The 26,112-nt window shown below is 36.5% G+C and overlaps 1 protein-coding gene across 1 annotated transcript in view; it reads left to right on the top strand.

Moving 5' to 3' along the window:
• Nucleotides 1-1,499: 1,499 nt before the first annotated feature.
• CNTLN (centlein, centrosomal protein) overlaps nt 1,500-26,112 on the top strand; it is a 295,319-nt gene continuing 270,706 nt past the window's right edge. The window contains exons 1-2 of the mRNA XM_012665007.1: nt 1,500-1,886; nt 8,158-8,246. Coding sequence (XP_012520461.1) covers nt 1,527-1,886; nt 8,158-8,246 — 449 coding nt within the window. The 5' untranslated portion in view covers nt 1,500-1,526. The remainder of the gene's footprint in view (nt 1,887-8,157; nt 8,247-26,112) is intronic.

Raw genomic sequence — 26,112 nt, forward strand, 5'->3', positions numbered from 1 at the left:
ATCTGACCTAATGCTGTATTTCACATGACAGACATGGAGTAAGGGTAGAGATCAAAGGCACACGTTTTAGAGTCAAGTGGAGTTCAGTGGATTGAAATCCTTGCTTTTCTTATAACAGATGTAGAACTTCAGGCAAGTTACAATAACCTCTCTACTCTCAGTTTCCTCGCTATTAAAATGGGGATAATAATATCTAATTTAAGGTGATGCAAGAACTGAACGAGTTCATATATGAATAGTACTTAGCACTGCACTCAGCATGTGGTAAATGCTCAATATGGTAGCTACTTCTAAGAGAGATTTATATGTACTTTTTCTAAAGTAATCCTTTATTAATTTTGTGAGGTATTCACGTTCATTGGGAAGGAAGCCCACTCATCTCGTCTGAGTAGGATTCTAACTGGGAAGGTGTCTTTCTTCATGCTGACTAGATTTGGGCACAGATACTGTGATTTTGATTACATGAAGTCATCAGTTAAAGTGGTCATGTCCCTACTTCTACAGTCCCTCAACCCCCATTTCAGCTCTCTCCGAGTATTCTGGAACCCTTTCTGCAGAAGAGGTCAGATCTATCTTTCCGTAAAATTCTGGTGCCAGCTCAACATACATGTCCTAACTAACACTTAAATAGTAAGAAAGTATTTTAAGGACAAAAAAAAGAGACGGTTATTGCCTATGCAAAGTTTATGAAGGTTATTGCCTATGCAAGTAAGAAGAAAGAAAGAGAATGAAAGATAAAGCAAGCAGGTCTCGTTTCCTGAACCATCCTCCAAATTACGATTTCAACCCCAACTGTCTGGCAGCGTGGAACACGCTCACTCTGATATCCAGCCAATGCATAAAGCAGCTGACATAAAACTCAAAGAAAATCATGACTCTTGCAAAACAAAAAACAAGGGCGTACAAAGGATCATAATCTAAATGGGAAACCTGCTTGATAGTCCCAGCTCATCACAAGGCTTTCCATGTATCCTTGACATCAGTCAGCTGGTTGTCGGCTCTAACGCAAAGCAGTTTTGCCAAAGGGAGTAAAGAAAACACTTAAGTGTAAAACTTATTCGTTGATCCTCAAGGAGTTTACAACAGCTCTGGAGAGATTAGCCATGTAACTAGCACTACAGGGCGGTCAATGAAACGTGACAAACGAGTTGGCAGGGGCCTTGAAGGAGGAGGGATTCACAGTTAAGGATCATTTGGGGCTGGGGGCTTGTCAAGGAAGGCTTTAAGAGGTGGGATGTGTAGGTGGGAAATCGAAGAGTTCCTGGAGAACGACTCAGGCAGGGCAAGTCCCGCCAGGGGGCTGGGCAGACTGGCCGCACCCCTCGGGCCACAGCGCGTGCGCAGTCCAACGCTCGCGCCGGGCGCGCGGCCCACGGGAAGCTGGCCAGAGCCTGAGAGCACGAGACCCCGCGCGCCAAGGCGGGAAAAGACTTGCGCATGCGCAGCTCGGCGCTCCAGGCTCGCCGGGATGGAGACGGGAAGGGGGAGTTTCCAAGAGGGAACTTGACTCGTTAGCAGCCGCGGCTATGGCGGCGCGTTCGCCGCCCTCACAGTTCCCTCCGCCCCCAGCGCGACAGTTGGGCCCCAGGTCTCCACGTGTTGAGCGGAGAGCTGAGGTACACGCAGTGCGCAGCGAGGCCTCGGGACTTGCCAGCGCAGCGCGGGAGGTCGTCGCGGACAAAAGTGACATAATCTGGAGGGGCGAAGAAGGGTCAGGGGGCCGGCGAGGGCCAGAGGGGACAGCTCCGGCTCATGCTCCCTTCCTCAGCGCGCCCATGGGGTCCAGGCGGTTAGAGGGCATCTCGGTAGAGGAGGCGATGGTGACCCGGATTCAGCTGCTGGAGGAAGAGCTGAGCGGCCTAAAGGAGGAGCTGGCCCTGTGTCAGGTATCGAGGACTCTCGCCGCCGGCCTTTTCCCTCCACAGCGGGGCTGGGACCCGCGGGGAGGCGCGCCCTTCTCCCTCTGCCTTGGACTGCGTCGCTCCGCGGGTTGGGGACCTACCCAGCCCCGCCCGGCGACGCTCCCTCCCTTCTCCCACACCCAGCTCGGCCCGCTGCCTGGGGCTGGAGGGATGCGGCCGCGCCGGGCTCCCCAACCCTGGCCTCCTGCCCCATTCCGGACACCAGGCAGACAGGGTTCGCCTCCGCGCCCCGCGTTTGGTTTTGGTCACTTGGATACACGCAGTCGCACACCCCTCCTTTCCCCCTGCCCAAGTTCTAGGTGGTTACTGTAGTTGGTACCTGGTACCCACGAGAGGAGTGCAGTCCATGAGTTGAAATAAACAGGAAAGTGTAAACACTTTTGTTAAAGTAAAATCCATGGATAAAGGAGGAGACTGTCTTTAATTTTCAAACCTACACTTGTCCTTGTTTTCACACAGTTAAACTTAAGTTGTAAACACAGACAAATAATTTTTAGGGAGACTGGGAGCTGGGAATTTACACACAAGAGATTTTACTTAATAATCAACTATGGTAATTCCATAGTCTTTGAGTGAGAAATCTCATTTTCCTGTGATCTTGCAGGTGAAAAGCATTTGCTAAATAAGTTGCATTAGCATTACTTTCCTGTTATTTGCAGAGTTTGTTAAGGATGAGCTTGACTGTACTCATGTTCGTAGAGATTTATTTTCCTTTAGGTTTGCATCCTTACAAACTGTTTCATCTCTGATTTTACCAGAACCTTTAGACAGGGTTGTGAGATTAAATGTTGGAAACTCTCTTAAGCAATAGATCTTTAAGTCACTGTGTTCAAGGTAGAAACCAGTTAGGCACTGGTAAACACCAAGGTAACTTTGTCAACAGTATCATCAGTTTAGATTCATAAAACAATTCATGATATTCTTTATCTCTCCTGTTCTATTGGATTCTTTTGCCCAACTGGAGTCAAGGCTGTAAAAACAAGAGTATCTTGTTCAAATTTAATATGCCTTTGATTAAACAAGTTCAGGAGATTTTATGTGGCTGCCCTCTTTTCATTTTTCCTTTTTCTGTTCTTCACTGGTTAAGGGGCAAAGAGGTAAGTAAAAGACACCATGGAACTAAAGCATTTTGTCATCTGCAGCTCTTACCCTTAGGGATTGCAAGATGTGAACCCAAGTTAAAGGCCTTTGTCACTTTAAGTTATAATCTAAGACATTGTTGGCCCATATTTTCTGCACTCTTTCACCCATCACTCCCTCCCATCATAGTTATGCTTTTGGCTGGCTAAGGAGCTAAGATATTTGCTTTTTATGCCTGATTTGATTAAGGAAGTGAATCTTTAGGAAACAGCCTGAAGAGCCCCTTCTCCCAAATCCATTCACTGTTAACATTCTTTAAACATGTGGCTCCAGACATGGCATTGGCTTTTGTGATCTTGCACATATATAGACTAGGAAGATGATTGAAATACTCTTGGCAGATGTAAAAATATAGAGACAGTCATAATAGCCAAGGTGTTTCTTAAGATTTTGTAGTATTAATACCATTAAATGATCATAGTCATTCCAGTAATGTTAAGATGAGGTTGGCAGTGTCCCACACCATGAAACTGTAGTCAAACCAGACTCCTCCAGGGAAAACTTGGGAAAAGTAGTAACTGAAATCCTAATTGTTTTGTAAAAAATCATTTAAGTAATAAAATACTCATTTTTACATCTTTTTAATTCATTCTTCTGCTTATTTATTCAGCTAGGAATCACAGTACCCAAGAATACATAGTATTAAAACTGTGCTAAAAATCGCAACCCAAAGTAAAATATTTTACATCTCAACCTAATAAGTACACACACCTACACATACTAATTAATTTAGATTACTAAAACAGATATTAACTTAGATTAATAAAATAATTAATGATACGCATTTCTCTCATAGTTTGTTCTGTTGGATTCTTTTGTCCCCTTTATAGGTCCTTGCTGAGTCGAGACTGTAAAAACGTGACTATCTTATTCAAATTTAATATGCCTTTGGTTAAACAAGTTTGGGACATTTATGTGGCTTCTCTTTTTTCATTTTCCAATTTTTTGTTCTTCACTGGTTAAGGAGCAAAGGGATAAATAAAAGACACCAGTGAACTAAAGCCTTTTGTTCAGAGCATATAATTTCAGAAAGTATTTGCCTTAACAGTGTGTCATGAACTCTGACACTTTCTTTTCAGTTCTATTCTTTTAAAAAACACTCTTCAGATGTACTAACTTAATTTCAGAAGCCAATAATGGGTCAAACATATAGTTTGGAAAAAAGAACCCTTCTAATTAGTACATGGTCATAAGTAGTAGCTTCATTTAGATTAGTTTGTTATGTTTCATACTCAGCTTATGAGAATTCAGTTATGTGTTTGCTTGGTGAAGAAGAGAGTTTGATTCCATGTACTTCATTGGAATGCCTCAGAACAAGCATGTAATAGAAAACAGTTCAGTGTTTCTCTTAATATAAGCACTTCATCCCACTCTATGTGATTATATTATCTAATTAAACTTTTAAAAAATAAGGCTACCAGATTAGCAAGCAAACTACACTTAATGCCTACCTGAAGAAAAAGTGATTCATTTCAATGTGGGGAGAAAAGCTGTCTATTATTGGACTTACTGAGGATAGTAAGTTAGCTCCCATGTGTAGCTTTTTCCTAAGAAATTTTCAAAGGTGTTCCAAAGGGTAATTTTGCATCCATGGCATTTATTCATTGATTTAGAACCATGACATTTATTAATTGATTTAGAACCTAACTCCATCTTACTTTTAATTTTCATTGTATATTTCAAGAATGTGTTATTTGTGACAAAGGATGCTGAAAGTATGTGTATTTATCACCATTTGTAGACTACCAGATGAGAAAAAGTAATATTATGTTTATACAGTGTTTATAAAGCTTATTTTTTAAATATCAGCTAAAAACATTAGACCTATAAACCAATTTCAGGTAAGAAATTATTTAGGGCATTTCAATGAAATATGTGTTCATTACCAACTTTAATGATGAAATTAACTTTGGAATCGTGTGGTAGAAGAGTATATGACCAGAGAACTCAGCCAGTTATATTTTATGCTAGAAATTTAGATATGTTGAAACCTTGTCCATTCATTCTCAAAAAAGATTTTGAGAATGTGTTGTGTAATTAATTCCTACCGTTGTTAGTAGATATATTCTAATTGGTGAATCTTTTTGTACAATTTTTCGTGATATGAATTTACTGAGTGACTACTTTGTGCCGTACTTTGTAAGTAAACTAGTTCCATGGTTATCCTTGAGTTCTGATAAGCAAATTATTTGTTTAAATGTAGGAAATAGTTTTCAGATGTTTTTTGAATTCATTCCTCCAGCAGAGGTCAATTGAGGGCCTAATATATTGCTTAAACACTAAACAAGGTATTTGGAAAGCATGGTATCTATTTCCATGCTAGCTGATTATGAAAGACAAAATCAATCGACCTCCAAGCAGATTTAAACCCAGATCACCTAGCATTTAGTCAACTTTTTTTTTTATAGGCTTAGTGTAATAAACTTTGTGAGAAGGGGTAGGAATTTTTATTTCAATTTTAGATTATTTGATTCTGTTTAGAAGTTTTGTAGTGAGAATAAAGAATTTTATGAGTATTTTTTAAAGGTTTTTATTTTTAATTTGTTTTAAAGAACATCTTTAAGTACCCAAAGGAAGAGAAAATATAGGAAAATACAAGGTGAATATGATTGACAATAGTTAGTTTCTTTGTTTTAATAATGTCTAGAACAGTTTGAAAACTAGTTCTTTGTTTTTTGGGGGGCTTTTTTTTATATAAAAGTGGGTCTTTTCAGTAATTAGAGGTATTATCCACACTGAACATAATGTAGCATTTAAATAACTAAAACACTCACAAAACTCATGCATACTACAGTTCTGCAATCCATTTGTAGCATTTTATCATTCACAAAATAACTTTTTTTTCAAATCACCAGCCTTAATGGACAGCATGGTGGCTATAGCTAATAACAATGTATTCTATACTTGAAAATTGTTAGGAGAGTAGGTTTTTAAGTGTTCTCACCACAAAAAAAAAAAAAAAATGATGAGTATCTGAGGCAATGGGTTATGTTAATTAGCTTTATTTAGCCATCCACAGGGTATACATATATCAAAACATGTTATACACCATAAATATGTATAATTTTAATTTGTCAGTTAAAAATATAAAATCAAAAGCCAAAAATTCTAAAAGAAAGAACGGGTAAAAATATTTCTAATTTTGGAGTAGAGAAGGCCTTTCTAACTGGTACATAAAATCCATAAGTCATAATGGAATAGGTGGATAAATATGAGCATATAAACAATAACTTTCTTTTTTCCGAAAAAATTGCCATCATAAATAAGCAACAGACTGTGAAGAATATTTCTAGCACATTTGGTAGACATAAGTTTAATTTTAAGATTTCCTATGAATTTACAACAGCACTTCTTTACTTCATTGGCCGAACTTAGTCACTTAGCCCATAAAGCAAGAAAGGCCAGTCTGTTAATTGGGCAACAAAGACCCAAAATGGTTTCTATAACTTAGAGAATGGATGGTGGAGACAGACACAAATTGAGGTATCTGCCATGCAAGTAAACCCAAATAACCAAACAAATACAGGATTATCAAATGTGTCATAAAAAAAAAATGAAACAGGATAAGGAGTTACCAGGGACTTGTGGGTTTTGGTGGCTGTTATAGTAGTTAGGGAAGAAGTTTCTTTCAGGAGGCATTATTTAAGCAAAGAACTGGATAAAGTGAGGGAATGATCTGTATGAAAATCTGATGGATGATACAGTATGTGCAAAAGCCCTGGTTCAAGTATAGCGAGAAAGTCAATGTGAACAAGAAAGTGATAGATGAGGCTGGCGAGGTGTATGTGTGGCCAGATCACATGGGGTCTTGTAGTTTTGGTAAACAGTTTGGATTAGTTTCCTAACCTTATGGGAACCTATTGAAGAGTTTTGAATTGTAAGGCTAGCAGACCATGGTGGAGAGTTAGGCAAGAGATGGAATTGCCAAACTTTACATGTAAACTCTTTCCATGATTTTCCCTGAGTTCTGATAAGCAAATTATTTGTTTAAATGTAGGAATTAGTTTTCAGATGTTTGTTGAATTGACTTGGGCTATTGACTTGGACTAGAGTCATCGTGGTGGAAGTAGTGAGAGTAGTCAGAATTGGGATATATTCTATAGATTAGGCTAATAGGATTTTCTGATGATTTGGATATGAAGTGTGAGGAAAAGAGAGTGACCAAGATTGACTCCTAGGCTTTAGGTCTTTGAACAAATGAATAGATGGTGTCATTTTCTGAGATACAGGGGGGCAGATTTGTGAGAGGGTAAGGAATCAATAATTTTATTCTGGACAAATTAAAATGCCTATTAGGCATTCAAGTGGAATTGTTGAATCAGCAGTTAGAGATACAAGTCTGAATCTTGTATCTCAAGATAGAAATGTGGGAGTCTCAGTGTAGAGATGGTATGTAAAATCACGGGACTGATAGGAGGCCATGTAGGGCAGTGGTTCACAACTCTGAATGTACACACTCACCTGAGGAACTTCTAAAAAATACTGATGCTTGGACCTTACCTGAGACCAATTAGTCAGAATCTCTAGATCATCAGTATTTTTAAAAAGCTCCCCCAAAGTGATTCTTAACTGCCAGCCAGTGTTAATAACTAACCTAGGCAGTAGCGACAGAAACTGTTCATTGTCCATTGGTTTGGAAATATAGAGGACCTTGAAAAATGGTTTTAGCATAATAGTGGGGAGGGGAATCTTACTGGAGGACACATTATAGAGTGAATGGGAGGTGAGGAAATGGAGACAGTGATTATAGGCAACTCTTTCAAGGAGTTTTGTTGCAAAGGGGAGATGAAAAAGGGGGCAGCATCTAGAGGACAATTTCCTTTTAGGACAGATTTACCTTAGTATTCAGCATTTCAAAATTTGTACCCCGAAATATGGGTGATAGAAATGGTAAAAGTGAATGTGGGTTACCAGTGTAAGAACTTTTTAAAATAAAGCTTTCCTGCCATACTTTTAACGAAAGAATCTATTGGTATAGTTATAGAACTAGAGATCAAGTAATTATGTTTTTTTTGTTTTTAATTTAATGTAGCATCTTATCTTCTCTGATACTACTACAAAGCAATGCATTTAAAATATCTTTTATTTCTTTAAGGCTGATAAAGAATTTGTATGGTCTTTGTGGAAACGTCTCCAGGTGACAAACCCAGATCTCACGCAGGCAGTCAGTTTGGTTGTGGAAAGGTGAGTTCCCAGATTATTTTTTCATGAGTATTTGGTTTATTGAACTTATTTCTTTTCAGTATTAAAGTTAAAACTTGTCATTAATGCCCTAAAGAGATTTATTTGATTTCCAAATGAATATGGAGTAATATTGCAATTTTTGGATTTATTACAAGAGGTACTGTTACTAAGCAATAGACTTGCTTCCTGATGCACATGGAAGCCAATACCATACACCAGATTTTGAGAAAAGAAAAGGCTTCATTGCAAGGTCTGTCGGCAAAGAGACAGGAGGCAATGCTCAAATCTGTCTGTCTCCTTGAGCTGGGGTCTAGGGGGCAGGTTTTATAAGCAGAGGGTAAATTCAAAGGAGATAGGAAAATGCAACAAGGCATGATGTGATTGGGTCATGCAAAGAGAGGTGCTGGGTCCTGGGCTTTTAAGTTTGCATGGCTCTTTAGTTTGCATGGTAACAAAACACCCTTTTCTCCTTAATTTGATCCATGCTCCTCAGTCGAGGTAGTTAAATTCCCTATGTGGTTGACATTTTTGTTCCCACTGGCTCCAGGGTCACTAATTGGGCACACTTGGTTCATCTGTGCATGCTTGGGTTATGTGACTTGCCATCCGGGGGTTCATTGCAACTGGAAAACAACTTATTCTGTTGTACAGGTAGGCTCTGTCTCCTGCTTATATTCTGACATATTTGGAAAGTTTTCAGATAAGAGATAAAACTATGTCTTAGACACTGTGTCTGTGTGTGTGTGTGTGTGTATGTGTTGAACTGTTATAGTTCAACTTTAAAAATTGGTAAAGTCCCTGTTGTTTGGCTTTTTACTCCATAGACTGCCTGTGTAGGGAACTTCTAGACATGACTCAGTTTTCCCCTAGGATAATTGCAGTGTGTACTTGAAAGCCTGGGATGACCTTGCCAGAGTAGAATAAGTGTTCTGGAATAGATTGAGGGATTTCAGATATTACCCTATAGGGGATGCCCAGTCATTTAACTATGGGTCTTTTCCTTGGCCATTAGAAACAGTGGAGTGATGCTGGGTATTCCTTACCAAACATTTGGTATAGAGTAGTCCCATGACACTTAGCACAGCAATTAAAACACTTGCTTTCCTATTAAAAGAATTTCATTATATTTCCTAAATGAGAAGCTAAGCATATGGATACCTTTTCCTTTTTTAAAAATTGGAATCATGATCACATAATCTGCATATTATTTTTGACAACTTGAACTATATTCACCTTTGGAGTCAACTAGCCCTGGGATCATTCTAGTACTGTCTCAAATTTGACTTGTTAAAAATCTGTGATACATGCTTGATTATGTCTAATTTTACCATCCTTGGTTATTGTGAACATTTAAAATAGTGTAATCAGTTTCTTCTCATGTTGCTTGTATGTCTAATTCATCAATCAATTTTTTCCTTTTGATGAAGAAAATTAAGTCTTGTTGAAGTACCCTCGTTACTTCTTCAATCATCCTTGAGATGAAATATGATCACTCAGACTCCCTCTGTTTTTTCACAGCATAAATCTTCTAGAATGTCTTGGGACTTTGTGATTTCTATGATTTTTTCTTTATCCTCCCCTCCTTTTATTTGCTAATTTTTTTCTACTTTCTAAACCTATCCTTAATTTTTACTTTTCTCTTGGTTGAGCAGAAGCAAATATTAAAATATTGTTGTCACTGTCCTCATCCTTTGAAATTTCTATTTTTCATATTTATAATGTACAAAATATATATACATATAAAATATGTACGATTTATAAATAAACACGGATACTATATATTAGAGGTGGGTACTCAAAAATCTTTTGTTAATAAGATGTATAATGAGAAATTTTGGAGATTGCTGCTTTATATCTGTGATTCCCAAAATTTAGTGTGCATAAGATATACTTGGAGAATTTATTAAAATATAGATGTCTGGGACTTTCACCTGATCTATTGAATCTCCAGCTCCCAAATTATTTTTTCATGGTCCAGGTTTAAAATAAACTTCCCAGGTAATCGTGATGTCATAATCCATAGATCACAGAGATACCCTGGATTTTGAATTGACTTGAAATTTGAAAGCCATAAGTGGCATTTACAATTTTAAAACTATGTAAATATTTCGTAGAGAACCATGTAGTATGTTTAGACTCATTGAGATGTGAAAATGGTATGCCATTCAACCTGTATCTGTCAAAAGAGTATTCTAAATATCAAAGTCAAATGGATTATTTTTCTGTATAGTCCATTAATTATCCAAATTATGCTACATTTATTAATAGATCTGCTGAATATTTAAATCATGGGCTTCCTAGACAACATTTTCCCCCTGGAATTTTTAATTGCCCTTCTTTTTACTCTTTCTTATTTAAAAAAAGCTATGTTCCTTGTCAGACATTTGTATAATGGGCAGAAGACATTTTTCCTTGTTCTCTTTGGTTTGTGGTATGGATTTGGACCAATTGCTTTCTAAACATACTCACAGCTATCATCCTAGGTTTTCTTTTCATTATACTCCTGAACGTGTTCCACAGTTTATAGAATCCCATGTCTTCCTTTTCTTTTTTATCAGATTACTTTTTTTTAACATTTTTTCTCAGAAGGATGCATAGGTGGTACAATTTCTGACTCCTTGCATGACTGAAAATGTCTATTTTTTGCCCTTATGCTTGACTGATACTTCAGCTGAACATAAAATCTTTATGTCCATGTAGTTTCCCTCAGATTTTTGAAAGCATAACCCTGATCTCTTCTAACGTACAGTGGTGATACCAAGGAGCCCAATGCTAGGGTGATTCTTGTTTTGTCTAGACACTTGCTTGAAGCTTTTAGGATTTTCTTATTATATATGATATTGTGAAATTTCAGTATCATCTGTTTATTTGGGTCTTTTAAAAATTTATTCTTCTCAGCCTTTGGTGGCCTTTTCAAGGTCAAAACTTAAGATTTTATTTTGATTGAGAAATGTTCTTCTTTTACATTTTTTCTTTATCGTCTATGTTCTTTCTTTCGGCACTCTGTCATAGGTTGGACCTTCTGGATTTGGCTCTCTTTTCTCTTTTCTCTCTTCTCTTATGTTTTCCATCTTTTTATGTTTTTGTTGTATCTCTTGAATGGTCTTACTTTTTCTTTTGTCATTAAGTGGATTTTTTCTGGTTGCTCTATGCTGTGGTCCAAATGTTGATGTCCTCCCAAAATTCATATGTTAGAACGTAATACCCAATGTAATAGTAATGAGAGGTGGGGCATTTAGGAAGTGATTAAGTCATGAGGTCTCTGCCTCATAATGGGATTAGTGCCCTTATAAAAGGAGCTTGGGGGAGCTTCCTGCCCCTTCTGCCATGTGAGGACACAGAAGGTGTCACCTATGAGGAGTAAGCTTTTACCAGACACTGAATCTGCTGACTCTTTGATCTTGGACTTTTCAGCCTCCAGAACTGTGAGCAATAAATTTCTGTTGTTTATAAATTACCCAGTCTAAGGTATTTTATTACAGCAGCCCAAATGGACTAAGATTCTTTTTCGTTTTTTGAATTTTAAAAATCAAATTTTTACTTCTAAGAAATTACTTATTTGATTTTTTCTTTTTAAAAGCAGTTTTCCTTAATAAAAGTAACTTTTTAATTTTTCTGATTATAATTTTTAAGTTCTTTTCTGTTTCTTGCATTATCTTTGTTTTCTGTTGGATAACTTCTGTTTGTTCTTCCTAGTCTTTCTCGTTTTTAAATTAAGACAAATTTTTCCTAGTCTTTCTCTTTGACGATGTCAATTTTCTTCAAATGTATGATGAAGAGAAAGACTAGGTACCTTCATTCATGTTTTTGAATGAAATTCTACATTGCTTTATATAGGTATGTTGCTTATATGGGTTTGCTTTATATTTTTTGTGTATCTGTTTACCAGAAGGCTTCCCCTCAGAATGGAAGGATTGACTGTGGGATTCTTGTAACTGGTTGGGGAAGGGCTTATTGACAGACTTCCTTAAAGGTGTAAAGGTGTGTAGTAGAGGGACTTCATTGTAGTGAATGATAGTAACGTCCTTTAAGTCAGGCCCTTTTCTGATTGTATTGATTTTATTGTTTACCCCAACACCCATAGGAGGGACGTTTGCGAGACATATGGTTGTTTTGAAAGCAGTCTTTGGTTATTTGCCATAGGTAAATGCTGCAGGTAGCTGTTACAAACATCGATGATTATGAGGCCAAGCTTTTTGGTAGATGGTTTCTTAATTAATCAGCTTGATTCCTGTGGGCTTCTGCCCTCTGTGTTAACTTTTTGGGTACTTAAAGCCCTCTGAGGCCTCTTCCACAAAAGACAGCATCCTCTTCCACTGTAGACTTCTATTTAGGTTTTGGATTATGGTTTTTCTCCTTTGGTTTATGTGTCTCTATGATCATATATTTCTGTCTTTAAGCTGTTTGTCAAATTTTTGGTCTATTTATGGCCCCTTTTCTTGTTTTCATGTTGATGGGAATTATTTAAAGCACTGTGACTGGGGATTTCAATGTTGTGTTGTTAGCTCATCATCTTAAAGCAGAAGTATAATATTCTGTTTATTTCATATAGAATAATTCTATATATCAATATATAGATATAGAATATGATATATTCTATTCAATAATAGAATATATTTTGATATATTCTATTATTTTGATATAGCATATTTATTTTTAACTAGTGTCATCTTGCTGTACATTTAATTAGCTGCAAAGGCAGAGAGAATACATTAATGAACTCTCACGTTTACCTATTACTCACCTTGAACAATTATCAACACATGGCCAATCTTGTTTCATCTATAAAACTCTGTTCTTTGTGTCTGCTCCCTCTACTACCAGTGGATTATTTTGAAGCAAATCCCAGACATCATGCTATTTTACCTATAATTACTTTTGTGTTTACAGTCAATTCTAATTATTAACAGTAGTTATATTCTATAAAGTCAGTTAAATACTGAATTAGCAAACACTGAACCATTTCTCCTAGGGGAAGTAAAGGGTTAGGTTCCTATGAGCCTCTGGTCACAACAATTTTGGCAACTGATCAAAACATAGAATTGCTTTGTGTGTTTCTGTTTAAAAGTAACTTATTTAAAAATATATATTGTTGATTCATTAACATTGAACTCATGGCCAACAGCAGTGTAACTCATGCCTGAACAAAGCTTATCTAGCACACTTTTTTCTAAGGCACATCACAGCCTTCTTGTACTTAGGAACACTAGATAGCACTTAAGCACTATGCTTAATGATCATTTTAAACAGTGATATCATCAAAAAAAGTATAAAAGTGTGAAAAAATGTGGCACTAAATAGATCGTGAAACAGACACTTGTGTTTACAGTATAAGAACTGAAATAAGAAGGTAGATGTCACCTTATTTGACATCAGTTGTGAACATGTCGGTCAGGTCACTCGAAACTTTTTTTTTTTTTTTTTTTGAGACAGAGTCTCACTCTTTTCCCCGGGCTAGAGTGAGTGCTGTGGCGTCAGCCTAGCTCACAGCAACCTCAAACTCCTGGGCTCAAGCGATCCTTCTGCCTCAGCCTCCCAGGTAGCTGGGACTACAGCCGTGTGCCACCATGCCCAGCTAATTTTTTCTATATGTTTTTAGTTGTCCGATTAATTTCTTTCTATTTTTGGCAGAGACGGGGTCTTGCTCTTGCTCAGGCTGGTTTCAAACTCCTGAGCTCAAACAATCCGCCCACCTCGGCCTCCCAGAGTGCTAGGATTACAGGCATGAGCCACCGGGCCCGGCCCACTTGAAACTTTTTGCCACATTATATATGCCTTCAAATGACTGCAAAATTGTCACAAGTATTGACTTTCACATTATATATAAATCTTAGCAGGTAAGTTTGCAAATTCTGAATCTGTGAACAAGGATTGACTATCTCTGACAGCTAAGGGCTCTTTTAACATTACCATGATATATTAATATATCATCATACTTAGAATTCTATAATTATTCTCTATTATAATGAAATATCCAGTTTGTTTTCATATTTCTGTCATTGTCTCATACCTTTGTAAAAAAGTTGGTGTGTTCCTAGAAGAATCTAGAGTCTACCTTTTCTTAGTCCTCCATCTTTGTCTAATTCTTTTCTTTGTAATTTATTTTTGAAATAAATTGTTATTTATCCTGCAGTTTTTCCCGTATTCTGGACTTTTCTGATTGTAGTACTCTGTACCCTATAGTTGCCATAAACTTATAGTTAGAACTAGAGGCTTATTCAGATTCATGTTCGATATTTTGGCAAAAATCTTTTTAGATGTTAATGTATACAGGCATTCCTCAGATATTGTAGACTCATTCCAGACCACTGTAATAAAGCAAGTCACACAAACTTTTTGGTTTCCTAGTCTGTATAAAAGTTATATTTACACTATACTGTAGTCTATTAAGTGTACAATAACATGTCTGTAAAACAACATACATACCTTAATTAAAAAATATTTTATTGCTAACAAATGCTCACCATCATCTGAGCCGTCAGAGAATTGTAATCTTTTTGTTGGTGCAGGATCTTGCCTTGATATTGATAGTTGCTGACTAATCAAGGTGGCAGTTGCTGAAGGTTGGGGTGGCTGTGGCAACTTTCTAAAATAAGACAACAATGAACTTTGCCACATTGATAGACTCTTCCTTTCATGAAAGATTTCTCTGTGGCATGCAATGCTATGTGATTTGATTTTACTCACAGCAGAACTTTCAGAGTTGGAGTCAATCCTCTCAAACCCTACTGCTGCTTTATCAACTAAGTTTATGGTACATTCTAAATCCCTTGTTGTCATTTCAACAGTGTTCACAGCATTTTTACCGGGAGTAGATTTCATCTCAAGAAACCACTTTCTTTCCTTGTCCCTAAGAAGCAACTCCTCATCCATTCAAGTTTTATCATGAGATTGCAGCAATTCAATCTCATCTTTAGGCTCCACTTCTAATTCTAGTTCCCTTGCTATTCTTACCACATCTGCAGTGACTGCTTCCATTGAAATCTTGAACCCTATGTCAGTATCTTAGTGGCCTCCCGGTATTCACTTCTTCATCAATATTTTGCCTAATAGTTTTAGTATACTTTATCTGAATTATTTTATTAGGGATTAAATATTATGGTTTTTTGTGGTTCTGTCATTTCTTTTATATTTGTTACCTAGAATTCTTTCTAAAATAATTTTTTGATTAGGAAATTTGGTCATATGGTTCAACATTAAAGAATATTAAAGAATATACAATGAAGAATTTCCTTCTCATCCTTGTCTCCAGCTGCCCCATTCCCTTCCTCACAGACAAGCAGTGATAATAGTGCATTTAGGCCTTTGACCTCTTTTGAGTTGTTTTGTATCTGGTGTGAGTTAAGGATCCAAATTCATTCTTTTGCATGTGGATATCCAATTGTCCTAGCATGATTTGTTAAAAAGACTCTTTTTCCCCTTTGGACAGTCTTAGCACCCTTGTCAAAAATAGTTGTCAAAAATAGATGAATGAGCTTATTTCTGAACACTCAATTCTATTCCATTGGTCTGTATGTCTGTCCTTGTCTCAGTACCACACCACCTTGACTATTGTTTTGTAGGAAGTTTTGAGATCCATAAATATGAGTTCAAAGTAGTTTTTCTTTCTCAAGATTGTTTTGGCTATTCTGGGTCCCATACAATTCCATATGAAATTTAGAATCAGCTAATCAGTTCTACAAAGAAATCATCTGTGATTCTGATATTGATTGTATTGAATCTGTGAATCAGTTTGGGGAATATTGCCCTCTTAATGTTAAGTTTTCTGTATCATGAACATGGGATATTTTTCCAATTATTTAGAGCTTTAAAAATTTCCTTCAACAGTGTTTTATAGTTTTCAGAGGATAAAGTTTTGGATTTCGTTTGGTAAATTTATTCCTGAATATTTTGTTCTTTTTGATACTATTATAAATGGAATTTTAAAAAATTTTCAGATTATTAAGTACAAGTATATAGATTACAGTTGATTTTTATATATTCATCTCATGTTCTGCAGGTGTCCTGAACTCACTTGTCAGTTCTCATAGTTTTTTAGTGGATTTCTTAGGATTTTCTACATACAATATCATGTCATCTGCAAATAGATACAGTTTTACTTTTTCCTTTCTAATCTGAATGCTTTTATTTTTTCTCTTGCCTATTTGCTCTGACTAGAATTTCAGTACATTGTTGACTAGAAGTGGTAAAGGGTGACATCTTGTCTTGTTCCTGATCATAGGGGTAAAGCATTTAGTCTTTCACTATTAAGTTTAATGTTATCTGTGGGTTGTTTATAGATGCTCTTTAGCAGGGTTTGGAAGTTCCCTTCCATTCCTAGTTTTTTTTTTAGTGTTTTTATCATGAAAGGATTATTGTGTTTTGTCAAATACAGGTTGAGTATCCCTAATCCAAAAATCTAAAATTTGAAAAACTTTTTTAGCACCTACCGAAGAGCTCAAGTGGAAAATTCCACACCTGCTATTATGTTGTGGGTTGAAATCAAAACTTAAGTGCATAGCACACACTGTATTTATCATCCCCAAGGGAAAAAAGACCCTCCCAACACCCTTCAGCTGCAATATATCTTTTCTTCCCATGCCGGTCATGTATATCACATTTTTAACTGTGAAGCACTTAGGTGTGAATAAGTGTAAGAAAATAATTGTTTATCAGTAGTATATAAATTCAGAGTCAGGAATGATGATGATGCCAAGCAACAACCGACTGTCCACGTTGGTAGCTGAGATAGTGACACCTTTGCTTTCTGTTGGTTCAATGTATACAAACTTTGTTTCATGCACAAAATTATTAAAAATGTAGTATAAAACTACCTTCAGGCTATGCATCTAATGTATATATGAAATATAAATGAATTTTGTGTTTAGAATTGGGTCCCATCCCCAATATATTTCATTATGTATGTGTAGGTATTCCAAAATCCCAAAAATATCTGATCCCAAGCATTTCGGATAAGGGATACTCAACCTATACCTTTATTGTGTCTATTGAGATGATCATGTGACTTGTTTTATATTCTATTGATGTGATATATACATTCATTTTTCAGATGTTAAACCTATCTTGCATTTCTAGGATAAATTCTATGTGGTTGTGGTGTATAATTATTTTTATATTTTGGATTTGGTTTGCTAGTATTTTGTTGAGGATTTTTGCATTCATATTTATGAGATATTTGTACTTTTCTTGTAATGTGTTTGCTTTTTTGTATTGGTAATACTAGCCTTATAACATGATTTTGGAAGAGTTCCTTCTCTTCTATTTTTTGGAAGAGTTTTTGAAGAATTGATATTAATTCTTTTTTAAAAGTTTGGTAGAATTCAGCAGTGAATCTGTTCAGGTCTGGGCTTTTCTTTGTGGCTAACTTTTTAGTTACTAATTCAGTTTCTTCATTTGTTACAGGTTGATTCAGATTTCCTATTTTTGTGTGTCACTTTCATAATTTGTATCTTTCTACGAATATGTCCATTTCTTCTAAATTTTCTAATTTGCTAGGCACAATTGTAGAGTTCCTTTAAGATCTCTTTTGTTTTTGTAAGATTGGTAGTAATATTTTCCTTTTTATTTCTGATTCTGGCAATTTTAGGCTTTTCTTTGTTATTGTGGTCAGTCTAGCTGAACTTTTGTCAATTTTGTTGATTTTTTTCAAAGAACCAGCTTTTAGTTTTTTTTTGTTTTGTTTTTGTTTTTTGAGACAGGGTCTTGCTCTGTTGCCCAACCTAGAGTGCAGTGATGTCATCACAGCTCACTTCAAACTTCTGGGCTTGAGTGATCCTCCCAGCCTCCCAAATAGCTGGCACTACAGGTGTGCACCTCTATGCGTAGCTAATTTTTCTATTTTTTGTAGAGATGGGGTCTCACTTTTGCTCAGGCTGGTCTTGAACTCCTGGCCTCAAGTGATCCTCCTACTTTGGCCTCCCAAAGTGCTAGTTGTAGGCATGAGCCACCACACTGGCTTGGCTTTTTGTTCTATTTATTTTTCTCTGCTATTTTTCTGTTCTCTATTTCATTAGTTTCTCCTCTGATCTTTATTATTTCCTTCATTCTGCTTGCTTTAGGTTTGTTTAATTTGCTTCTATTTTTCAGCATTACTGTTTTCAGACCTTTCTTCTTTCTTGGTACAGGCATTTATCTTAATAGCTATAAACTTCCCTCTCAGCACTGCTTTATTGTATCTCATAAGTTTTGATATTTTTTGTTTTCATTTTCATTCATCTCGAAGTATTTTGTCTTGATTTTCTCTTTGACCCATTGATTATTTAGGAGTTTGTGGTTTAATTTACACATATTTGTGAGTTTCTCAATTTTCTCCCTGATTTTTATATCTAATTTTGTTCCACTCTATTCAGATTTATTAAGATTTGTTTTACGACCTAGCAGATGATCTATCCTGGCTAGAACTTCGAAGCTTGAAGTTTTCCATTCTGTGTTGCAAATAAAATATGTTTCTTTGGGAAGAGATTAGTACCTCCCTGTTTTACTTATTGTCCTTCCAGGCAGAATCTCTGAGCTAGGCCTCTAGAGCTTGGAGTGTGGACAATATTATACTTCTCTATGAATGGCATTCCATTCATGGAGCTGATTGCTCAGTGGAGAGGAGACAGCAGCCTGGGGTCCTCTTGGCTTGCCTCTCCTGGCACGGAAACACTGCATCGCAAGCTGGGGAAATGTGGTTAGGTCTCAATGTGCCATGTCCCAAGTAGAGCCTTTATTTCATAATTTGGGGCTGGACAGAAGTATAGAATTCTCAACTTTCAACTTGAGTTGGACTTAGGCTCAGCAACAGTTTGCAGGGGCAGAATGAGAAATGCCGATGTCCTGTTCCTCCCAGGAAGAAAGCTCTCCATCTGGGAACTGGTGGGAGTGGGAGCCCTGTGTTCTGGCTGCAGTTGTCTGGAGTGGAGTCTCCACCATATTGAGCTTAAAAGAGTGGAAGGAGGGAGTGGTCTTGGTTCAGATACCATAGACATTTGCCTTTCTTACTGAATTTTTGTAGATTTTCTTGGATAAATGTTTCTTCATTTGCTGTTTGCCCTTAGGACCATTTCCAGAGGCTTTAAGTAGTTTTTTTTTTCTTTTTCTTTTTTTCTTCTTCCTCAATAGTTTTCCCAGTTTTACTGGGGAGGAGGCCAGCAGAAGAGCTCTTCACATCATCTTACCTGAAGTCCATTTCTCAATGTTTGTTGTTTTAAGCAACTAAATTTTGGGGTAATTTCTTATCCAGCGATAGAAAATGTATACACTGGGATACATACGGTTGTAATTGTGAGAGAGCCTGTGAAATCACTAGTTTTAGAAATTGTACCAATTTGTGCCTCACCAGCAATATAAGAAGGTGCTTGTTTTCCCCACATCCTGGCTATCATGTTGTTTTCAAACTTCGGTGTTTTTTCCTGTCTGAAAGGTAAACATGCTATCCTGAAGTAGGTTTCACTTGAATTGCTCTTGTGTGAGTGAAACGTAGGAGCCATTTTATATGCTTTTCTGTGGACTTGTAGACTTTTTCTTTTATATATCTTTTTATATCTATTGCCTGTGGCATTTCTAATTCATGTCCTGTGGTGCCCTTCAAACTCAGTATATTATGTGTAGAACTTACTGGCTTCTCCTTTGAGTTGTTTTACTACTTAACTTTCTCACTACCACAGGCATGCCATTTTCTTCCTTTTCTTTAAATTTCACATCTTGAGGGTAATCTTTGATACCTTTTGGTCTCTTTTTGAACAGAAAATCAATTGCCAAGTTTAGTCACTTTCTCTTTTGCAGTGTCACTCAAATCTAGTAATTCCTCTGTGTTCTTAACTTCCAAATCCTCCGTCGTCGTTCTTAGTATCTCAGCTCCGAACATCATATTGATTTCTTTTTCAAATATCAGTTCTGTTTTACATCTTCACTTTGAGACAAAGCAAGATGTAAGACACCAAAGAAAATAATTTGTAAAATTCAAGTTAAAGGTAGCCAATGAAAATTCTAGGACTTTCTGAATGGATATCTAGAGGAAACTTGTAACCCTTAAGCTCGGAAATGTTGCAATGAAGCAAGACTGTGAGATTTAGACATGCATGGCCATCATTAAAACAGATATCTCCACTACATTTACTTATTCAGCAAGCATCAGTTGAATGTCATCTGATTGTTAGATACTCTGCTGAAAGTTAAAGAAAGAGATAGTATTTAATGAGAAAGACATTGCAGAAAGATATAATTTGTAATGGACTTTGGTAAGTACTATGATAAGGATAGTCATTTAATGTAATTATTTCTTTCCTTGATCCCTGGAAAAAGACGTAAAAAAAAAAGTTCTCACTCTCACTAATTCTTTTTTAAGTATTTAGAAGTTTATGTTATTAAAAATAAAATTTTGATTTTCCTAATAGAATAATATCCTGCAAATAGAATTTTTTTTTTTTTGAGACAAGGTCTCACTCTGTTGCCCAGGCTAGAGTACAGTGGTGTCATAACAACCTAAACTCCTGGGCTCCAGCTGTCCTCCTGCCTCAGCTTCCCCTGTAGCTGGGACTGCAGGCACCCACTACCATGCCCAGCTAATTGTTCTACTTTTTGTAGACACGGGGTCTTGAGAAAATATTTTTTATATATATTTTTCTTATACATTTGTTTGTACAAAATATTATTTTCTATCATTTATAGATATTTGAGTTTACCTGTCATTTCATGAGTTCGTTGTGCACTACTTCTGCCAAAAGTGCATTTTGAATATATCACTTGTTATTAGCTCTACAAATCCAATTACCTTGCTATTTTATATAAACTTTCACTTTAGATTATTAGTATCATAAAAGTTAAACCACTGTATTTTATCTTCAAATTCATAAGGAAACATCACAACTTCATGAGATAGAAGTAATAAACATTGAAGAAATAGTAACATGGAGTTTCATAGAATATCAATACATTAGGAACCATGGGAGCTTGAATTGTTCATCTTTTCTTTGGATAGCTACAAATGTGTGCCAAAGTCTAGAATCTTTGCTTTAGACACAAACTTCATCCTGGCTTTTAAAATTAATAATACTTTATTTTGTCCATAAAAAACATTATTAATATTTTAAGTTTGGAGTAAAACAACAGAAACTGCTATTATTTTGTCCGCTAAAATTGTTGTGTAAATAATTTTGTGGACTTACCCAACAATGTGCAGCCCTACATTTTGTGTAGCTATGCTTTAAGGTACTGTAGTTTGTGATCTAACCTACTGTTACAAAGAATCCTAAGAAGTGTATTGTGTTTCTTTGCTGCAACCAATCCATCCAGAGTTGGACTATTGCTTTTTAATCTATTTCCTCCAATTCACCCCCTTTTTTTACATTTGCTACTATCTCTAATCTTTTTTGCAGAGGAAACAGTGGTTTCAGGGCCTGAGCACAGGCTAACCTGCTGTGTTGGTGGCTCCAACATTTGAGGCAAGGATACTCATGGATTAGCTGTGGAGCTGGGGTTTGGAGTGTGGGTGTGTAGTGCAGCTGCAGCTCTAGGATCTGTTACATGTGTGAGGTTGAAAGGTGGCAGCTCCCGTCCCTTAGGTAGCACTGGCTATTGGTTATCTCAGTGGCAAAAGCTGCCAGTGTCCTCTGAGGAACAGGTTGTTGGAGTTCCTACCTACAAACATTTAAGGGGACAAAACTGTAGGGAGGCTACTGCTACTTCTGTGGCTGTTAAGGTCCTCAGTAGTAAAGGCTACCAGAGTAGGCTGCTGGGGACCATGGCGATACCTGCGATGTGGCTGATACTGATTTCCTTATACTTCTTTGTTCCTGACTCTAGAAATCTTAGATATGCTGATCTCCCCAGCCATCCTTTCTGTGCAGTTATTCACCAATTTTTGCTCCATTATTGTACTATAGGCTCTTAACTGGACTCTTGAGCCCTCTTAGAGCTATTTTGTTCATGGATAGCTTTCTAATTATTTTTTTTGTGGGAGGACAAAGGTTGGTATTTCCTACTTTGCCACCTTGCTGCATCCTGCCTTTAAATAATGTATTTTTCATAATTATAAAAAGTTTGAATGCCTAATGTTTTTCTATGAACTTTTTATTTTCTAGATATTACCCTAAAATTGACTAAATTTTTTAAAATGGGGAATTTTTTCTAGATCTGCAAAAAACGATGTTGGTATTTTAATAGAGATTGCATTGAATCTGTAGATCACTTTGGGTAGTATAGACATTTTAACAATGTTGATTCTGCCGACCCCTGAATAATTCTATGCTTTGTGTGGAACCAGAGGAGACCTTGTATAGCAAAAGCAATCTTAAGCAAAAAGAACAAACTGGGAGGCATTAATTTACCAGACTTCAAGCTATACTATGAGGTTATAGTAATTAAAACAGCATGATACTGGCACAAGAACGGAGACACAGACCAATGGAACAGAACTGGGAACCCAGATATAAAACCATCCTCATATAGCCAACTAATCTTTGACAAAGTGACAAAAACATACACTGGTGTAAAGAATCTTTATTCAATAAATGGTGCTGGAAAAATTGGATAGACACATGTAGAAGACTGAAACAGGATCCACACCTCTCACAAAAATCAACTGATGGTGGACAACAGCTTAAACCTAAGGCATAAAAGTATAAGAATTCTAGAAGAAAATGTTGGAAGAACTCTTATAGACATTGGCCTAGACAAAGAATTTAGGAAGAAGATCCCAAAGGCAATCACAGCAACAACAAAAATAAATAAATGGGACCTGATCAAATCAAAAGGCTTCTGCACAGCCAAGGAAACTACCACAAAAGTAAACAGACAGCCTACAGAGTGGGAGAAAATATTTGCATGCTATACATCCAATAAAGAGCTGATAACTAGACTCTATATAGAACTCAAGAAAATCAGCAAAAAAAAAAAAAAAACAACCCTGTCAAAAAGTAGGCAAAGGACATGAACAGAAACTTTTAAAAAGAAGATAGACTAGTGGCCAAGAAACATATGAAAAAATACTCAACATTTCTCATCATCAGGAAAATGCAAATCAAAACCATAATGAGATATCACTTATCTCCAGTGAGAATGGCCTTTATCAAAAAGTCCCAAAACATGCGGTGGCTCACGCCTGTAATCCTAGCTCTCTGGGAGGCCGAGGCGGGCGGATTGTTTGAGCTCAGGAGTTCGAGACCAGCCTGAGCAAGAGCGAGACCCCGTCTCTACTAAAAATAGAAAGAAATTAATTGGACAACTAAAACTATATAGAAAAAAAAAATTGGCCGGGCATGGTGGCGCATGCCTATAGTCCCAGCTACTCGGGAGGCTGAGGCAGGAGGATCGCTTGAGCCCAGGAGTTTGAGGTTGCTGTGAGCTAGGATGATGCCACAGCACTCTAGCCGGGGCAACACAGTGAGACTCTGTCTCAAAAAAAAAAAAAAAAAAAGTCCCAAAACAATAAATGTTGGTGTGAATGTGGAAGGATAGGAACACTCATACACTGTTGGTGGGACTGCAAACTAGTACAGCCTCTGTGGAAAGCAATATGGTGATATGTCAAAGAGCTAAAAGTGGAACTACCATTTGATCCCTCAATCCCATTACTAGGCATCTACCCAAAGGAAAAAAAGACATTCTATAAAAAAGATATCTACACTCGAATATTTATAGCAGCACAATTCACAATTGCAAAGATGTGGAAACAACCAAAGTGCCCATCAGTACATGAATGGATTAATAAAATGTGGTATATGTATACCATGGAGTTCTACTCAGCCACAAAAAACAATGGTGATCTAGTACCTCTTGTATTATCCTGGATAGAGTTGGAGCCCATTCTACTAAGTGAAGCATCACAGTAATGGAAAAACAAGCAGCACATGTAGTCACCATCAAATTGGTATTAACTGATCAACACTTAAGTGCACATATAGTAATAACATTCATCGGGTGTTGGGCAGGTGGGGGTGGGGAGGGGATGGGTACATTCACACCTAACGGGTGCAGTGCGTACCGTTTGAGGGACAGATATGTTTGAAGCTCTGACTTGGATGGAGCAAAGGCAATATATGTAACCAAAACATTTGTACCCCCATAATATGCTAAAGTAAAAAAAACGGGGAATTTTATTTAGAAAAGACTAAATGTATTAAAATACGTAGTAGGTCAAACATAAACCTCTAGGATTCAGTGTACTTACTGCTAGGTCCAGTTATAAGTGTATATACATTCCCTCTATAAACTGTTTGATCTGACAAGCCTTTACATCAAGGCCTCCAATATGATTAATATCGTATTTGTTTATGCTTATATTTCATCTTTGATCTCATATAGTATAAGGGAATAACCCTTGGAGACCTGAGTGAAAGGTTTTAGAATTTTGTGAAAACTGATGGTTATAAACTGTTGGAAGATTTCTACAGATTTTTATGGAGAAAAGGAATGTTAATGGCTTCAGAATCAGTGTAGACCAGTAGTCTTAATTTCAAAGAAGTTGGTGTCAAAAAGTATGAGTAATGTGTCTCTCATCATTTAATAGAAAGACAGTAATGCTGAGTGCAACCTAAACATTATTAGTATGAAATTGTTAGTTATAGTGATGAATAATAACATCTAACATTTATGCAGATTATTACTTTAATTTCAGTATGAATTATCTCACTGGAAATTTAGTATCTTCTAACCTGATTGATGAATAGGAAACAAATTAGAGTATAAATTTCCTTAATCAATCATCAATATTATGAAGATGGATTTATCCTTCAAAATAATAATTTCATGCAATATATACGTGCATATATATTTAATTTTAAAAGTAATATCTGCCATTTGATACTCTGATGTTGCTTATTTTAAGGAAATAATTTATATAAACCTTGTTCTCTGCTCTAGTCTTAAAATAGGAGTATTACACAAGTGTGCATGGATGCTTATCACTCTTGAGTGCATATTTTGACTACTGTGAATTAGCTGCTATGAACACCTGTGTGCATGTTTTTTGTTGTGAACTCAAGTTTTCGTTTATCTGGGATAAATGGTCAAGAGTGCAATTGCTAGCTCATATAATAGTTATGTCTTTTGTTAATAAAAAATTGCCAAACGATTTTTCAGAATGTCTATACCATTTTATATTCTCCCCAGCAATGTATGAGGGATCCAGTTTATCTGCATCTGCAGCAGAATTTGGTGTTGTCACTGTTTTCTTTTAGCCATTCTGTTGGTATAGTTATACCTTAGTTATACCTCATTGTATTATTTATTTATTTAGACATGGGGTCTTTATATATCTCCCAGGCCGGTCCAAACTCCTAGCCTGAAGCCGTCTCCCCACCTCAGCTTCCTGAGAGCTGGGACTACATGCATGTGCCACCACAACCTGCTAATTTTTTTTTTTTTTTAATATTTTAAAGACAGTGTCTCTATGTTGTCTGTGTTGGCCAGGCTGGACTCAAACTCCTGGCCCCAAGCAATCCTCCTGCCTCAGCCTCCCAAGTAGCTGGGACTACAGTCATTGTAGTTTTAATTTGCATTTCCCTCATGGCTAATGATCTTGGACATTTTTTCTTATGCTCATTTGCCATCTGTATGTCCTCTTTGATGAAATGTCTGTTCTTGTCTTTTGCCCATTTCCTATTTTGATTTTTAAAAAGTTATTGTTGAATTTTGAAAGTTCTTCATGTATTCTGGATACTCATCTTCTGTCAAATAGGTGGTTTGCAAACATTTTCTCTATAGCTTGTGTTTCATCCTTTTAAAAGGGTCTTGTGTAGAGCAAAATTTAAAATTTTGATGAGGTTCAATTTTAATTTTTCCTTTTATGGATATGCTTTTGGTGTCAAACTGAGAATTTTTTGTCTAGCCCTAGATCCTGAAGATTTTCTCGTATTTTTTTAATAAAACTTTTATAGTTTTATGT

The sequence above is a fragment of the Propithecus coquereli genome, unplaced genomic scaffold, assembly GCF_000956105.1.
Source record: "Propithecus coquereli isolate 6110/MARCELLA unplaced genomic scaffold, Pcoq_1.0 Scaffold95, whole genome shotgun sequence".
NCBI lineage: Eukaryota > Metazoa > Chordata > Mammalia > Primates > Indriidae > Propithecus > Propithecus coquereli.